Raw genomic sequence first — 17,931 nt, 5'->3', positions numbered from 1 at the left:
CCCCTTTGGCGACTCGGTCCCCCCAGTCACTGAGAGGGACCTCGGCTCCACTAGGAGACAAGATGGGCTCAGAAAAGAAAAAGGGAAAGGAGGGACCCCGCCTCCATCCTGACCTCCGAGGCACAGGTGGGAAGCTCGGCGTCCCGCAGCCGCTCGGGGGCAAATGCGCCCCGAGTCCGGCTTCTGAGGAGGGGTCTCGCGGCGCGGCGCCCCTCCCCCACAGGCCGAGTCGGCGGCGCGAGCCCCCGCCCCTCCCCCGCTCCCGAGTGCCCCTCCCCCAGCTCCAGACGCCTGCCTTCGTCAAGACCCTCCGCCTCCACCTCCGCCGCTGCCGAGCGCCGCATAGCTTCATGGGGGCTGGAGTCTCCTGGCGGGATTTTGTGCGCCGATCCCGCGCGACAGGGAACTACGATTCCCAGAATCCTTCGCGGCCTTTTTTTGCCCCCCTCCCCCCGTCCCCGGCCGCTCCACCGCCCCCGAGACTACATTTCCCGACAGGTCAAGCGGCGCTCCCGCCCGCCCTCCCGAGACACGAGCCGAACTGGGCGTCAGGTCGGGAGCCGGTCCGGTTCCCGCTCCCCGCTCTCCGCTCTCCGCCGCCGCCGCCTCTCACCCGCAGCGTCCCTGCCCGCCGTGCCGCGCCGACCGAGAGTCTCGACTGGGGCTGCAACGCCCCCCTCGCCGGCCTCCAGAGCCCACCCAGCGGTGCCGGGCGCCGGCAGCCGAGGGCGGGACCCCCGATCGCCCCCCAGCCCAACCCCGGAGCCCCCGGGCCCGAACCGGAGCCCCCACTACCGTCGTCGCGCCGAGGACCTCCTCCGCCCCCGGCCCCCGAGGAACATGGACGCCGACTCGTGCGCCTCCGCCTTCCACCCCGAGGTGAGTGCAGCGGCCGCCGGGTGCAATGGGCCCCCGGCCCGCCCGCCCGGTGCCCCTTCGGGACCGCGTCCCTGTCTTCGGCCTCTCCTCTCAGCTCGACCCCCTTTGACCCGCGCCCCCGCCCCAGGGGGCCTGCCTGCGGGCGCCCCCCCATCCCGGCCCTCCGCGTCCCCACCCCCTTCCTCTTTTCTTCCTCCTCTCGGTGCCCTCCGCCCCCCTTAAAGGCTGGGCATCTCTGCTGGGGCGATCGGTCTCCTGCCATTCCCGCCCCCCGTCCCCCGCGACCACCTTCGCGCTGGTCCCCACCCCAGGGCTCCCCTTGGAGTCTGGATCCACCCCCCTCCCCCACCCGCGGAGTCGATCGCCTGCTTCCATCGCGTCCCCGCCCCGCACTCCGGAGGCTCCTGCGCCACCTCCCACTCATGGGCCCCCCACCCACTCCCAGGACTCGATCCCTTCCAGCCTCTCGAACCGCCCCCCCTCGCTCGATCCCCTCCTGCCTCTCGGCGTCCCCCTCCCCCCGGCTCGATCCCCTCCTGCCTCTCGTGGCGTTCTCTCCGTCCTCCCCACCCCGGCTCAATCCTCTCCTGCCTCTCGTGGACCCTTCCCTCCCCCTCGTGGTCGTCCCCCCCCCCGGCCGTCTTGCCTCTCGTGGCCCCCCCCCCTTTGCTCAATCTTCTTCAGTCTCTAATGCCGAAGCCCCCCCCCTCCATTCCTTCCTGCCACTCGTGGCGAACCAGCCCCCCCCCCATCGTCTTCTGCCACTCTGGGCGACACCCCCATCCCCTCCTGCCACTCGCGGGCCTCTCCCGAAGGAGGGAGGGGGCCTCGATCCCTCCAGCTCCGCTCCCCTCCCCCTCCACTCGTGGGATTGGATCCCTTTTTGCCTCTCGACTCCCCTCCCCCTTCGGTGAGATTCGATCACCTGCCCCGGCCCCCTCCCTTCGGCCTCTGCTCCCCCTTCTCCGGGGCTCCAGCGCTTGCTCCCCTCCCCTCTCTGGACCCGATCCCTTTTCTCTCCCGCCCTCCCGCCCGCTCGCTGGGTCTTCAGTTCCCTCGTCGTCCGGCTTCCCGCACCTTCCGCGGGTATGGCCCCTCGGAACCCCATCTCCCAGCCCCCTCTCCCCAGTCCCGGGTGTCCCTCTCGCGCCCCCCCCCCAGCTCCCCGCCCCTCGGTCTCCGGGGGCGGGTCCCGGGATCCTCGGGCCGGCCGGGGCGGTGGGGGAGGGGAACGAGGCCGCGCCGGGCTCTCCCCCTTTGGGGCTGTTTGGCGCCCCGTATCAGTGCCCCTTCTCCCGCAGAGGAGCTCCCCGACCCCCGCGCTTCCCCCGGCTGCTGGGGGAAAGCCCAGTTGCCCGGAGTCCGTCGGCCCCGCCTGGAGACTCCTTCCCTCCTTCTGCCCCCCCCCCCTTCCCAAGCTTTGGCCTGCGGGCGTTGGGGGGAGGGGTTGCGAAAAGGGGCAGAAATTTGCTCGAGTCCGGGTTGGGGGGCGTCGGGAGGAGTCGGTTTAGCGTCTTTTGGGGAAGCAGCCAGAAGCGGGGAGATCCTGCGCAGGGGCGGCTTCGGCGCGGGCTGGGGAGCTCCGTCCGCGGAGCGAGTCCCTGTGGGGGAGCCCCCTTCGGCCGGCCGGGAGCCCCGGGGCTGATTGAGCGGCAGGCACTCGGCTTCACCTTTGCCTGACTTCTCCCGGGCTCTGCGCTTCTCACTTTTCCCTGCTTATTGACCTACTTTCTTCCATTTCCCCCGGACTGGAAGGCTTTTGCATCCCTCCAGTTGTGAGGGCGGCCCCGGGCTCGTTTTCTGGGGGTGGGCAGTGCTGGCTCCCAGTCCCTGCAGGTGATGGCCTGGCCTGCCCCGAAGCTTGGGAAAACTGAGGGATGGGCGGGAGGGGACGGTGTAGATGGTGAGACTTGTGGGGAAACCTCGCAAACGCCCGAGCGCCCGGCTGTTTCCGGCTGGGGAGGAGGACATGCTAGAGACTGTACGCCGGGCACCCCGCAGTCGGGAGCCCTGAGGAGCCCTCCCTCCCTCCCCCGACTTTTGCGATGGAAGAGCAATTGACCCTTCCAGAATTTGAGGGAAGTGGGAGGATGACTGGGGCAAAGCCCTGGGGCATTTTGCAGAATGAACCCCTTCTAAAGACAGTTTTACCCGGTAAAAAATCTGCCTCTTTTCCAAGGGGGGAAAGCGTTGGGCCAGCACACTGAAGGCATGGAGGGGTGGCGGTTCTGTGCTCACAAGTTACTTCCCTGGCTTTAAATCTGCGAGGAGAAGTTGGGATGGCTCTGGAAAGTCTCCACAAACCAGAAGGATTCAAAAATGGCCTTTTTTGAGTCCCTAAAGAGCAATGTGAGCATTAGCTGCTGCTGCAGTGAGTGAAGGAAAGGGATTTAAAGAGGAAAATGACCAAATCAGGAGCTAAGCCCATTTTAAATGCTCTAGGTAGAGTTGCAAGCAGCGAGTGCTATGCTGTGTCTTGACTAATTTCTCCTAGTATATTGTACATGCTGGTCCCCTTTCAATTGGATATTTTTATCTGAAAACACTATTTTCTCTTGACTTAGACGTGGTTTCTCCTGATTCTTTGATGGATTTCAGAATGGAATAGAAACTATTCTGTGTGTGTGTAAATGCAAATGCACATACAACATATATGAAATGTGTTCTTTCCAAGATGTACAATGTACTTTATTATCATTTGATTTTGCAGAGTAATATGTAGTAGGGATAGTTACCAAATAGCACTTAGTACAGTGCCTGGCATAGAGTAGTAGGTGCTAAATAAAGGTTGATTGGCTTCTTCAGGTTAGAAAGTTCTCAGGTGAAGAAACTCCTCTCCCAATTCAGGAGAGCCCCTGCCCGGCCTAGCAGAGCCTTGGAGAACCTGGGGAGATGTGTCCGAGGTCATGTGGTTGGTCAGGGTCAAAGGCAAGGCTTGACTGGGACCTCAATGCTCGCTAGTCCCATTTTGTAGATGAGGAATCAGAGGCGGAAGGGTTAATTGACAAACTAATAAAGATTGCCTGCTGGAAAATCAAAGTTTTTCTCTTAACTCTGCTGCCTGGAGGGGTTAGTTGCTTATTCTAAATTCAAGTTTGCAGTTTCTAACTGTGCTTCCTTCTTATCTTAACAGGAATACTCCCCCAGTTACAAGAGGAGGCGAACTGTGGAGGATTTCAACAAGTTTTGTACCTTTGTCTTGGCATATGCTGGTTACATCCCTTATCCAACAGAGGTAATTTCTAGCCCTTTCCCTGACTGCAGAAATCTCCCTTAAAAAAGTTGGGGGGGGGTTTTGAGCCATAGTTTCTCCTTTTCCTCTCTTAAGTGTCTCAAGGTGCGTCCTAGCCATTAAAAAGCTGGGACCCAAACTCCTGAGGAAGCTTTATTTAAAGGACTTTATTTAAGCTGGGAGGATTTCAGAACATAATAATATTTAAGGTGCTTGTACACATAGATATCGTTGTATATGTACACATACAGGTAGCACTTTGTGTTTCTAGGAACTTGTGAGTTTGGCAAAAGTGATCCTAGTGGCACCTTTCAGGTGTTCTGGTCCAACCTTCTCTTACAGAGGTGGAAGTTGTGTGAAGGCCCCTGTCCAAGACCACAACGCAGTGGGAGGGGAGTGGCTAGAAGTCTAGCCTGGGACTTTTTCTATGGCATCACAAGCACTCCCTTGCTCCTTTTGGGTTGGGAGCAAACTCTTTCTCCACTTGAGCTTTTAAAAAAGCAGGACTATGTGGAGGGGGCATTGGAAATGTCTGATTACAATTCGGGCCAAGTCCATCTCTCTGCTTTTCTTCCCCCCATAGGCTGTGAGGTGTTTGTTCCAATGAGATGTTGCTCTTTAGACTAGGCCTGACTGGTCTCGAGCAGCCACAAAGCTCAGGTCACTGTTTTCATCAGTTAGCAAACTTTGGTTAGGAGCTTGCTCCAGGCCAAGGATTGTTACACTTAGGGACAAAGATGCAAAAGGGAAATGTCCTCCCTACCAGGAGCTTCTACTCTAATGGGGAACCAAGGAGACAAAACTTTTTGTGGTTCAGTCACATCTGACTCCTCTGTGACCCCGGAAGGATTGTTTTTAGCATTTCCTTTTGGCCGTTTCCATCTCCAGTGAATCAGGGCACTCGGAGTTAAGTGACTTGCTCACAATCACAGCTAGTCACATTTGAACTCGGGTCTTCCTGACTCTAACATGTCATGTATATAAATAGCTTTGGTTCTGCTAAAACTCCAGGATGTCTCCAATTCTCTCAGGGGCCGACAGAAAAGTTCCAAAATGGAATTAATTAAAATTAATCTTTAATTCACAAGAAATGGTTTTATGTATATATTATAAGGTGAAAAAAGATAAGGAGAGCTGGGGGCCTTAAAAATCATACAGTAGGAGGATTTAAGGGAATCCATTTTAAAACAGAAAATGGGTGAGCTCTGAAGCCCTAGGCTGCCTGTCTGGTGGCAAGGGTTGCCTTGAGGATGGGGTCCCTCTCCCCAGACATCTTCAGGCTGGGTTGGACCATTTACATCTGAGACTGTAATCAATAGGGGTCATAATGTACATGCTGTCAAGGAGACGAGTGGTAATTTGGGTGACTTGGGGCCCTAGAGCAGTTCCTGCCTCAGGGAGTGGTCTGGCCCGGTCCCGGCAGGGAGTTTGCTCAGCTAGGCTTGGTTCTTCTCTTGCAGGAGCCTCCTCTGAGAAGCAGCCCCAGTCCTGCCAATAGCACGGCCGGAACCATCGACAGCGACAGCTGGGATGCCAGCTTTGCAGATCTGCCCTCCTCGGTGGCCCTGCCCGTCGCCGACCGATGCTTTGGCCACTTGCAGCCCTCCCTTCTGCAGCGAGCCAAGCCCAGCAACTTCCTCATGGACAGAAAGAAGACTGACAAGCTGAAGAAGAAGAAGAAGCGCAAGCGGAGGGATGCAGAGGTGCCCATGGAGGAGGAATACATGGGCGGCTTGCTGAAGCTGGAGCCGGCCGACACCTACGCCCCGAGGACGGCCAGCCCTGACCTGCAGGACATCCCGGCGGCCAGCAGCGATCCCTGCTCGGGCTGGGATTCTGACACCCGTTCCAGCGGCTCCTGTGCGGCGGCCACCCCGGAAGAGGTCAAAGAGATTCAGACAGAAGGCAAACGGACTGTCATACGGCAGGGCAAGCAGGTGGTGTTCCGGGACGAAGATAGCACTGGGAATGATGAGGACATCATGGTGGACTCGGGTAAGTGCTCCTCAAAGCAAGGCCCTTTCTGGCTATGAGAGGAAACAAGCACCCCCCAGATAGTGAGGTGGGGCAGAGAGCTTCATGCTGGGGGTTCAAATCTCTCTCCAGACACATGGGTCCCTGCTGACTGTCTCAGTTTCCTTATCTGTAAAATGAGGACCCATAAGATCTCTCCCCTGAGGCCTTCAAGGACTGTTGTGAGGATAAAATGAGAGAAAAGGTAAACATTCTTGACGAACCTGAACCTTAACCTTAGCGTAGATATTATCTGTTATTAATGATGGGACAGAGCCTGAGGGTGCCTGATAAGACCCTGTGAGGAAGAGAAAGACTTGGGGAGTGAGAATTAGAGAGCTTTCATCTGAGAAAAACAGAATGAACCTCGGCCAGGACAGCTGTGTCACGTCCTGTTCTTCCCTAAGCCGAGAGGGAACCGTCCCTGCCAGGCTCCGTGGATGGCTTAGTTCCTTTGGGAAGAGCTGTGGTCTGGGCCCCTGTAAGGAGCAGAATTCAGTTTCCTTAGTGAAGGAGGTGGGGAGATTGTCATTCTTCCTGCCTTCCCTCCTTACTTACCCATTTCTGTTTTTAACTAGATGATGATTCCTGGGACCTCGTCACCTGTTTCTGCATGAAACCCTTTGCCGGGCGGCCAATGATTGAATGTAACGAGTGCCACACCTGGATCCACCTGTCCTGTGCAAAAATCCGGAAATCCAACGTCCCCGAAGTGTTTGTTTGCCAAAAGTGCCGGGACTCCAAGTTTGACATCCGCCGCTCCAACCGCTCCCGAATGGGTTCCCGGAAGCTCTTTCTGGACTGACTGGTTCGGGGCACGACTTCAAAGCAAGGATTAGAAGGGCCGGTGTTCTTTGGGGTCACTTTTTCCGAATCTGAGCACGGAACTGTTAGAGCGCGTGATGTAGCCATCCTCGCCCTTCTGACATCGAGGTGCCTAAGCAGAAGGACGGGTTGTCCGAGGTACATACAAACTGTACATAGCCGGTGATGACGTAGAATCTTTGTTGGCCAAAGCTGCTGCCGGGGCCCCGGGCTCCACAGCCAGAGCGGACTCGGCACCGCTGTGTTGAGCTCAAAATGAGGGTATGTGGTGGTTGTGAGTCTTTTCCCCACTTTGGACCGCAGGGGTGGGGCTGGGGGGGTGAGGGTGGGGATGGGGACAGTCCTCCCCAGAGGGAGGAAGACATCTCTCTGGTTTCCAAGGATTCAATAAGTGAACAGCCATACGTGTTAAGCTTCCCGAGTGTAAGTCTTTACCATAAGTGTCTGTATAGGTAGCCTAACGTTGCTCTTTCCTTAGCAAACAGTTCCCCAGCCTGCTGCCTCTGCCTGAGAAGGGGGGTCAGTCATTCTAGGTCAGTCTTGCTTTGAGGAGACCAGGCCAGTGACTGCCCCTCCAGGACTCAGCTGCTCTCCTGGTAGATTGAAAGGAATAGCACAGGGCTGCTTCTGTTGGGGCAGAGCCAGGATGCTCTTTTAGATGAAGGGGCCTGAGTTCTTGATACAAGTTCCCATTTTGCACGATGTTTAAAAAAAAATTTTTTTTTTCTCCTTTTAAAAAATTTCTTGCTTCTTTTTCTTTTCTTTTTTTCTTTTTTCTTTCTTTTTTTTTTTTTTTTTGCACAATCCAGCCAAACTGAGTTTGGCCTTTTCCCTGCCTGGTTTCCCCTTTGTCTTTGGGACATGTTGGGCTGCAAAGTGGAGGCGGTCTCTTTAGAGTGAGTGGGAGCAGGCTGGTCCCCTCCTCATTTCTTCCCCCAAAGAGTACCAACTCTCCCCATGATATAGGCAGTTATCACTGGAGATTAGTCGTGGTCTTATTTTAGTGAGAAATGTCCTGAGCAAAGCCTGTTTCCCTAATGGCAGATTGAGGAGTCTGCCTTTGGGCGTCCTCAGAGCAAGGGGAGAACTTAAAAAGCCCAGTTGGTGAGAGCTGATTGAGTACTGGCACTCAGGTATTCTGTGGCATTTGTGCAAGGTCCTGTTGTTAACCACTCCCCTGCCTCTGTAGCTTTAAAACTCCTGATGTGATCCACAGCAGGAAGATCCTGATTGTGTTTGGCTATGGGAGGTCTGGGGGATGTGGAGCTCTGCTCCAGGGTCACCCCCACTGCAGAACCACTGGCTGATTCTGCTGCTTGGTTAACAAGAGAAGAACCTGAACTTTTTTTCTCCTTAATGACTAAGTTGACAAATAACTGTATGTAGCCGCTGTTCAAGGCCTTGTTTTAAAAAACAAAAAAACAAAAAAAACAAAAAAAAAAAAAAAAAATTAAAAAAAATAGCAAAAAGCTCCTCCTCCCTTGTAAATGAATGAATGTTGTTCTTCAGAAAGCGTGGGAAGGGGTAAGTGGGATTGAAGTTAGAAGTTTTATTTCCACCCCCACCCCCCAAAATGGGCTCAGCCAACCTCCCCCCCAGAGGTGCTATGGGCTTTCATAGTGGCGTTTTTTTTTTTTTTTTGTTTTTGTTTTAGTTTTTTTTAAATTAATGGTAGGGGCTTGAGATCAAGGTTTCTTTTCTCAAGGAAGAGCTGTCCTATTTTGTTGAATCCAAGCCCCTTTTTAGGTCTGGCATCTTTGATACCCTTGCCCAGCAGGCTTTTTTTTTTTTTTTTTTTTTTTTAAGTTCATTTTACCATTTGAGCAGAAAAAAGAAGAAATTGAGTTCCTGAAACCTGGTTCGATATGAAGAATCCTAAGGGCGCGAAGTTAAATCATAGGTTACAATTTTAAAAGTGCATTTTGAAACCGCCCAGCTTCCACGAGGGCATGGCATCTACCAGACACTCAAGAGGCATTTGCCAAAGATCTGCCCCCTTTCTGCACCAAGAGAAATAACCAAAGTTTCAAAATCCTCTTTTCGTTTGTTTGTTTGACATTTTTATTCCACAAAGTGTTAGGAGTGCTCAAAAACGAACCTTGAGTAGCTCAAGTTGGTGTCCCCAGTTAGAGAGCCGTGGCCATCGGCCCTGGGGGCTGGGGGTCGTGGGGGTTTCTTGTCTGGAAGTGTCTCTTGGGAAGGCCTACAATGTTCATCTCGTGATTTTTGTCCAGTGGGTTCCAAGTCTGTTCCCTCCACAGACCTATCCCAGTGGGTAGCGTCCTAAAAAGCCAGGCGAGTTTGTTGCTGTGTTAGATTGAGCTGGGGCAGCTGCAATCGGCTTATTTTATGCAAATTAGGTGTGTCCCCTCTCGGGGCTCCTGGCAGGTGGCCGATGGGAGTTGAGGGGAAGGGGAAGGATGTCTCCAGAAGTTAGGGGCCCCTCTTGGGCTTTGGCCAGGCCAGACACTTAACATCGTTTACATGGTTCTGTGTAATTATAAAGTTTATGTGTATAGAGAAGCTGTTTCTGTGAAACTGTATATTTTGTAAATAAATATATTGATACTTTGAAGTTCAAATTAAGTCTCAGGTGTGTTTCCTACTGAAGAAAAAACTTGCACTTGGGGGTCATGATTTTAGGATGATGAGTACTTCCGTACCTGGCATTGCATCTCCTGGGCTTGTCCGTTGGTCCCCGATCCTCCCGTCTCAGGATCCAATGTGAATGCTTCACACACATATCTTGGTACTTCTTCCTTCCTCCAAAAGATTTGTATTTATTTTGGCTGGAACAGAACGTTTGAGATCATCTGAGTTCAACCATTTCACTTTATTATAACCATGGAAAGAGGTGAAATGACTCTCAGGCATAAAATTCTGAAGTGATTGCTAGTAAACAAAACTGGTTTTCCCAGCCTCAAAAGACTTCACTCTGTTCTAGAATTCTGGAGTCCATCAACTTATAGAGGAAAATAATCACACTGTCTTCTAAATAAAATTTAACATTTTCTGAAATGATTTTAAAACCTTATTCTGAGAAGGTTGTAGATTCTACTAGACTGCCAAAGAAGTAGAACATCGGATCTAGAAAGTAATTGTAGACATGTTTCCTCTGGTAGCCTGTAAACTTTGTGTCTATTCTTGTGGGCCAGCACCTTACCTGGTACATAGTAAACATTTAAATCTTCACTTTATTTCATGGAAAACTGAGCTCTGGCTTCATCTTAAACAGGACAGAAAATGCCCACAGCACCCCTTTGCATCCTCGCAGTTAAATTCTCAGAAACAAACCCCAAGAGAAGCAGTTTTCAGGTTTCTCCTTATTCTGGTAAAAATTTCACTCTAGTCAATCCAGAATCCCTAAAATCTTTCTCTGATAACTTCTTATAGAAGTGCCTTTGGATTCTCTGAGGTTTTGTGCCCAAAGACCATAAACTTTGACAAATTCTACCAACCTGGAAAGGCAATTCAAGTCCTGGCAACATGCTTCATGAAGACCAGTCATGTGTGTGTGTGTGTGTGTATGTGTGTGTGTGTATTATGTGTGTATATACATATACTATGTGTATATATGTATGTGTGTACATATATTACTATGTGTGTATATGTATCTATATATTGCTATATGTGTGTGTATGTACTATATGTGTCTCTATATATACTACTATATGTGTATATACTATATGTATCTGTACATATGTACTATACTGTGTGTGTCTATACACTATATGTACTATGTGTGTGCACATATATATACTATGGGTGTATGTATATGTGTATATATACTACTATATGTGTGTACATAGATATGTGTCTGTATTTATATATATATATACTATGTGTGTATATACAATATTTGTGTATATATACTATGTATGTATATATATATATACTAGTATATGTGTGTGTATTCATATATAGATATATACTATGTATTTATACTAGTATATCTGTGTGTTTATATATACACTATATGTGTATTATGTATATACTATGTATATATGTGTGTGTGTAAATATACTTATTTGTATGTATATATCATATTTGTGTGTGCACAAATATGTGTATATACATACTAGTATATATGTGTTTCTACTATGTTTATGTATATATATGTATGTGTATTCATATATCTCTGTGTGTATATTTATAGTAGTATGTGTTTATATATATATATACTAGTATATGTGTGTGCATTCATATATATATATACTATGTGTTTGTATATTTATATCTGTATGTTTATATATACTATGTGTGTATGTATATATGTGTGTGTAAATATACTTATTTGTATGTATATATCATATTTGTGTGCACAAATATGTGTGTATATACATATTAGTATATGTGTGTTTCTACTATATGTTTATGTATATATGTGTATGTGTATTCATATATGTGTGTATATGTTATATACTATGTGTGTGTATATTTATACTAGTATGTGTGTGTTTATATATATATACTAGTATATGTGTGTATGTGTGTGTGTATTCATATATATATATATATATACTATGTGTTTGTATATATTTATACTAGTATATCTGTATGTTTATATATACTATGTGTGTATGTATATGTGTGTGTGTGCAAATATACTATTTGTGTGTATATATATATCAAATTTGTATGTGTGTATGTGTACACATATACTATATGTGTACATATATATGTAGTATGTATATATATGCTGATATGTATATGTATATGTGTGTATTCACACACACATATATACTAGTATATATATGTGTGTGTATATATATACTATATGTGTGTATACAAATATGTACTATGTGTATGTATATTTATACTAGTATATGTGTGTATATATATGTTCACCATATTTGTGTGTATATATACACATACTATATGTGTGTACATATACATACATGTGTGTTTATACTATATGTGTGTATATGTATATATATATGTAAAATAGATATAGTATAGGAAGTATAGCAATACTCCCCTAGTACCATCATCATTGGCCCTACTGGTTCGTTTGATGATCTAGAAAACAAAAATAAAAAGAGAGCCCCCAGATCTGTTCTGAGGAGTGTGAGAAAGAGATTTTGGCCTGTGTGAGCAGGTGAAGGAGGAGATAGGCACAGAAAGTTTCTCAGCAATGTGAGACGAGGGGCAGAAGATGGAAGCTCTCTGCAAATGTATTTTTCCAGTGACTTGAGGCTCCAGACACAGCTGAGGGTGTCGGGGGCAGGGGGAGCTGCAGTGAAACTTAAGGAGGGATGAAAAGATTTGGAAAAGCCATTGTGGCTATTAATACGGTGAATCAGTGAAACAGGTGTAAAAAATGTGGCCTTGCCTTAGCCAGGGCCTGGTTTGGATGATCAGATTATGTAACAAACTTGAAGCAGACTCATTCAGCATGGTTTCACGACATTTTTCTAGGTTTTGGTCACTAAAGTGTGAGAAGCAGCTAATGGCAGTGCATTGTGGACATAATCCCGGTTTGGGGTTTGGAAGGGCAAGGTTGGGGATTAAGTGGTGAGAGACCAAGGGCATCTGTGAGAAGGGGGCTAAGGCAGAGTTTAACTGGTTCTCCAGGTGTCAAGACTGAGCAGGTGTGATGGCCTGGGAAAGACCTGAGGGGTGGGAGGGGCACTGGAGGTCGGGGTGAATGGCCATGCAGATGGAGAAGTGGAATCCTAACAGTTTGGCATCCGATAAAGAACTCTCAGAGTTTGTGAGCTTTTATGGGTGATGTCAACATTCAAGTTCCCCTCCTCAGTGTAGGTTGGTGGGCAAATGAGTAAATAGAAATTGGGGGGCTCAGGGTTACAGGAATATCAATAGATATGTGGAAGCACCCTAGTATGAAGGTAGGAGGGAAAAGGCCAGTCACTGAGGAAGGAAGGAGAGTGCCCTGGAGGTGGGTAGGCAGCTGCTCCCAGAATCCTGATTAGGAGGGAGATGAGGACTGAATGACCCTTATAGGAAGTGGGGGGACCCCAAAGTGGCCTTGAGGAAGACTAATCTCAGTCCCCTGCCGTGCAGTGAAAGGCAGCTGGCCTGGAAAGGTGGCCTGGGAAGCTGGAAGCCCGTCCTTGGGGGGAGGGATTAAGGGAGTGAGAAAGCTAGAGAGAGGCTGGCCTGAAGATAAATTGGTTACTCATGGAGCCGGCCTTGTAGAGATCCCAGGGGAGGGTGGTTGGGCAGATAGGAATAAGAGAAATGGGGGGGGGAGGGGTCAAGGCCAGGGTTTGAACAATGACCGTTGGGGGGGTTCACAGTCACGGGAATGGGGTGGAAATACATTCATGGCAGAGAAACGAGTTTAGGGAGTTTCCCGAGGGCCCCGGGAGTCACCCTCCTTGTGTGTGGCTGGAAAGAGAGTGCAGGTGAGGTCTAGGGAGGGGGAGTGGAGGTGCTGCTGCCCCAGCAAAGGTTAGCCCTGGGGTGGGGCTGTGTTCTTGCCACGTGCTGAAATCTTGGGCTGGACGATTCCTCCCCATCCCGACTGGCAGACCACCCCGCATGGCATTTCAGAAGCCTCCCCAGCCCAACAAAGGAAGGGCTGTGCGGCTCCAGGGCCAAGGGGGAGTGCTGGGAGCTGAGGCCTTCCTGCTCGGGACAGGAATGTGCTCTCCCCGGGAAGAAGGGTACAGCTGCAGCCCCAGGCCAAGGAGCCTTAGCTGGCTGACCTTCCCCGCCCCCTGACTACAGGGTCATTCAAGTTCAGCAGTAAAATGCAACCAAGAATTAAGCACCTAGAGTCAACCCCACGTTTATAAAGCGTTTATAAATGATCTATGCTCAATGCAAGGTGATAATACAAAAAATGAAACATTCCTGCCCTCAAAGAGTTTACATTCCATGCATATGGAAGAATATGCAAAAATGATTCAGGCAAAGCTCCAGCAATGGGGGGAGAGGAGAGCAGGAAAAGCTTCTGGAGGAAGATGAGTTTTGAAGAGTCTAATAAGGACTAAGAAATACTTTTCAGCTTTAATTAATATATTTAAAATCCCTGCTTACCTATCAAAGTTCCCTTATCTAAGCAGCCTGGAGGGAACTATCTCTTTTTGGACACTAAAGATTAGAAAAAACAGAACAGAGTGCCAACTCCTTGAGGTTAGGAACCAATTTTAAGAAGCTTTATTTACTGTTTTTTTGCTTCTGTATCCCCCAAGGTCTTGCCCTTTTTTTGTTTTGCCCATTTTAGGTATTTAATAAGTGCTCCTTGGATAAAAAGCTTCTGGGAATTCCTCTAGCCAAGGGATTGAAGCCGCTTTCACCCTCTCTTATATTGAATAAAAATCTCATTTAACATATGGTATTCCAAGAAATAGGATCAAAGCCCTTCTTTTTATAACTGGGAACTAGGAGTTGGTTAACATGAGAGGGTCATGATGGAGAAGAACCTTTCCTGTCTTAGGCTCCCAGCTTACTCCTTTGGAAACTGAGGCGGCAGCTAGGAGGCTCAGCAGTCCACGTGGAAGGTGCCACATCCAGTCTCACACGCAGACCCAGCCGCACGCACTGGCATCAGTCCCACAGAGCTGCTTAGCATGGTGCCTGAGACCTACATAGAGGCAGAGCCAAGATGAGTAAAGGCAGGAACTATAGAGGAGATGGGTAATAAATGCTTGCTTTGTTCCCGGAGGGATTTGGGATAGGATCTCCAATGTCCCTTCCAGCTTTAAATTTAGGTTGATGTCCCATTACAAGGTGGAAAACCGAGGGTAGGAGAAGCTGAGTCACTTGCCCCACATCACCCAGAGCCAGAATCTGACTCTAGTACCTTTACTAAGCTAGCATTGTCGATCAATCAATCAATCATTAAACATTAAGCTCCTAGATGTTAATTGGTGGAGATCCAGAAAAAAAATCAGTCCCTGCCCTCAAGGAGTTCACAAGCTAAAGGAGGAAACCACAAGCAATGAATGGATAAACAAGGAGGATAAAAAGGAAATAAGTAGCAGGGGGAAGACGCTAGAATTTAAGAATTGAAGAAAGCTTTCTGTAAATGAAGAGATTATAGTTGGGATTTAAAGAAAGCCTGGGAAGTCTGGAAGTGAGATGAGGAGGGAGAATATTCTAGGCCTGGGGGACAGCTGGAAAAACAGCCAGGATGCTGGTGTCCTTGGGATCACAGAATATGAGTTGGGGAGTCAGGTATAAAGAGCCTGGAAAAATAGGAGGGGGCATTGAATACCAACCAGAGTATTTTGCGTTTGAGCCACTGGAGTTTCCTGAGTGGGTGGGGAGGAGTATGTGTGACTTGACTGGATCTGCACTTTAGGAATATCCCTTTGGCTAAATGGAGGATGGAGTGCATTGGGGAGAGGCTGGAGGCCGGCAGACACTGCAGTAATCCAGGTATGAGGTGCTGAGGGTCTCCCCAGAGTGGTGCAGGCCTTAAGAGGGAGGAGGGCACGTTGAAGAGATACTGCAGAGGTGACCTCCACAGGCTCTGGCAACAGCTTCGATGTGTGTGTGGTCGAGACACTGAGGGGTCCAGGAGGGGAGTCTAGGTGACTAGAAGGGCGTATTGCTTTCTACAATAAGAGAGAAATGAGGAGGGGAAGGGAGAGTTTTGGAGGAAACGAGGTCTGCTTTGGAGGCACTGAATTTAAGATGTCTGGACTTCCAGTTACCTGAAAGGCAGAGGCAGGATTTGAAGATTGGTAGAAAGACTGGAGCAGGAAAGGGAGACAAGAGAATTGTCCACATGGGAGTCGTGAACTGATCCAACCATTCTGGAGAGCGTTTTGGGACTAGGTCCTTATCCTTGGGTCCAGCAGTGTCTCTCCTGGGCCTGTGTCCCAAGGAAATCATAAAAGAGGGAAAAGGACCCAGACGTGCACAAATGCTTGTGGCAGGGAACTGGAAATTGAGGGATGCCCATCAGCTGGAGAATGGTGAATATATTGTGCTATCTGAATGTTAGGGAATATTATTGTTCTGTAAGAAATGATCAGCAGGAGGATTTCAGAAAGGCCTGGAGAGATTTACATGAACTGATGCTGAGTGAAAGGAGCAGGACCTGGAGAAACTGTACTCAGTAATAGGATTATGCAGTGATCCTCTATGACAGACTTAGCGCTTCTCAACAATGTGGTGATTGATGGCAGTTCCAACAGACCCGGATGGAAAACGCCATCTCGGTCCAAAGAGAAAACGAAGAGGCCTGAATGTGGACCAAAGCCCCCCTTTTTTTTCTTGTGGTTTTTCCCCTTTTGGTCTGATTTTTCTCACACAAAATGACAACTATGGAAATGTTTGGAAGACTTGCACATGTTCAGCCTGTGTCAGCCTGCTTGCTGCCTTGGGGAAGAGGGAGATAAGGGAGAAGGGAAAACATTTGGAATACAAAGTCTAACAAAAATGAATACTGAAAACTATCTTTACGTGTATTTGGAAAAATAAAGCACTATTGAAAATTAAGGAAAAAATTGTAAAACGAAACAATAACTGATGTCAGAGGTGAGATTTACATGAAAAAAAAAATGTCCATAAAGTAATTAAGTTAAAATAGTTCATTAGATTCATGGGAGCTGATGAGATCAGCAAACGAAGTAGTAGAGAAGAGGGCCCAGGACAGGGCCCTGGAGATCGCCGTCTGCGGAGGGAGTACAGTAGCACAGGCAGCCTGAGCGGGAGGAGAGCGCGAGGCCCGAGAACCTCGAGAGAAGACAGAAAAGAGGAGAGGGTGATCAGAGGGGTCAAAGGCTGCAGCGAGGTCACGGGAAACACGGGAGGTCACTGGATTTGGCCACTCTTCCCATGCACCTTACTGCGGAAAAAGGGACAAACCCCTGCAGGTATTGAGCTTCCGAGACTAGGGAGCCCACGTCGCAGAAGTCCCAAGAGCCTTTGCAGCTGCCCCAGCTCCCTTCCGACGGGCCCCCAGTGAATACTCGGTGCAGCCGCGAGGACACGCTAGGCCCTTCCAGAGAGCTGCTCTCTAAGGGGGCCTGGGCCCGGGCCCCGGGGCTCCGGCAGGGGCCTGGGGAGTCCTGACAAGGTCCGGGCCCAGCTCACCTCCCAGGGCTCAGCCTCCGCCAAGGACTAGGCTCAGCCCGGGCCCTTCGGAGAAACACCAAAGAATCGCTATTGGATGCAAATGTTGCGGCTTTGCAATTGCAGAAAAATCACTGGGTGCTTGCAAGCAGGTGAGTGTGCGGTGGGCGCCACCATTACCCAGGAGGTGAGAGGAGGAGGAAGGGAAAAGAGGGAGAAAAGGAAGCGGGATAAAGAGGAGGGGGGAGAAGAGAGAAGAGGGGGGAGGAGAAGAAAAGGAGGAAAGAGAGGAAGAGGAAACGAGGGAGGGGGAAAGGAAAAAGAGGGAGGAGGAAGGGGGAAAGAGAGGGGGAGGAGGAAAGGAGAAAGCGGGGGGAAGGAGAAAGAAGGGGAAGAGGGAAAGGAGGGGAGAGGAAAGGAGAAGGGGGGAAAGAGGGAGGGGAAGGGGAAAGGAGGGGGAAAGAGGGAGGGGGAAGGGAAGAAGGGGAAGGAAAAAGGAGGGGGAGGGGGAAAAAAGGGGTTAGAGGAAGGAGAGGAGGGAGAGCAGAAAAGGGAAGAAAGGGAAGGAGAAGGGATAAGGGAAGGATGAGAAAAGGTGGGGGATGGAGGAGGAGGAAGAGAGGGAGGGAGAGAAGGAAATGAGAGGAAGAAGCGGCGGAAGGAAAGAGAGACAGAGAAGGGAAGAAGAGAAAGATGATTCCCCCTTCCAAAGTCAATCGGGACAGGAATAGGACGGGGACTGAAGGCCGGGCGAAGTGGGGCCCCGCGGCTCAGCCTCTTCCTTCCGCTCAGGTGCGATGTCATGACTCAGGCCCGAGCGGCCCAAGAGCGCAGCCCGGGCCGAGCGGGGTCTCGCCGCCGCCCCGCCCCCCCCCCCCCCGCTCGAGCGCCGGCGGCGAATTCCCCGGGGCCCCCGCCTCCCCCCCCCAGGCTCTGCGCGCTCTCCGCTTCTTCCTCCTCCGCCGAGGTCGCAGGCTCCCCGCCCCCCA

At 50.0% G+C, this 17,931-nt stretch overlaps 1 protein-coding gene across 2 annotated transcripts; it reads left to right on the top strand.

Annotated features, from left to right (window-relative positions):
- Nucleotides 1-505: 505 nt before the first annotated feature.
- Nucleotides 506-7,361, top strand: PHF13 (PHD finger protein 13). Of its 2 annotated transcripts, none has more exons than XM_074306389.1 (4): nucleotides 506-879; nucleotides 4,013-4,114; nucleotides 5,572-6,106; nucleotides 6,703-7,361. In XM_074306389.1, exons 1-4 carry the CDS (start codon nucleotides 841-843, stop codon nucleotides 6,927-6,929), a joined length of 903 nt encoding a protein of 300 aa, XP_074162490.1. In that variant the 5' UTR covers nucleotides 506-840; the 3' UTR covers nucleotides 6,930-7,361. The 2 variants fall into 2 exon arrangements, with proteins under 2 accessions (XP_074162490.1, XP_074162489.1); XM_074306388.1 differs by lacking the exon at nucleotides 506-879 and adding an exon at nucleotides 1,555-1,965.
- Nucleotides 7,362-17,931: the final 10,570 nt, after the last annotated feature.

The sequence above is a fragment of the Sminthopsis crassicaudata genome, chromosome 3 (genome assembly GCF_048593235.1).
Source record: "Sminthopsis crassicaudata isolate SCR6 chromosome 3, ASM4859323v1, whole genome shotgun sequence".
NCBI lineage: Eukaryota > Metazoa > Chordata > Mammalia > Dasyuromorphia > Dasyuridae > Sminthopsis > Sminthopsis crassicaudata.
Note: the sequence above shows the minus strand (reverse complement) of the source record. Positions and strands in the feature narration are given on the sequence as shown.

What these genes read in the sequence shown, in the direction of transcription:
- PHF13 (XM_074306388.1), top strand. Translation starts at nt 1,570, where the DNA reads ATGCCGAAGCCCCCCCCCTCCATTCCTTCCTGCCACTCGTGGCGAACC. An exon ending in GCTTCCCGCACCTTCCGCGG is followed by an intron (nt 1,966 to 4,012) that starts GTATGGCCCCTC and finishes TTATCTTAACAG; the next exon opens with GAATACTCCCCCAGTTACAA. An exon ending in GGACATCATGGTGGACTCGG is followed by an intron (nt 6,107 to 6,702) that starts GTAAGTGCTCCT and finishes GTTTTTAACTAG; the next exon opens with ATGATGATTCCTGGGACCTC.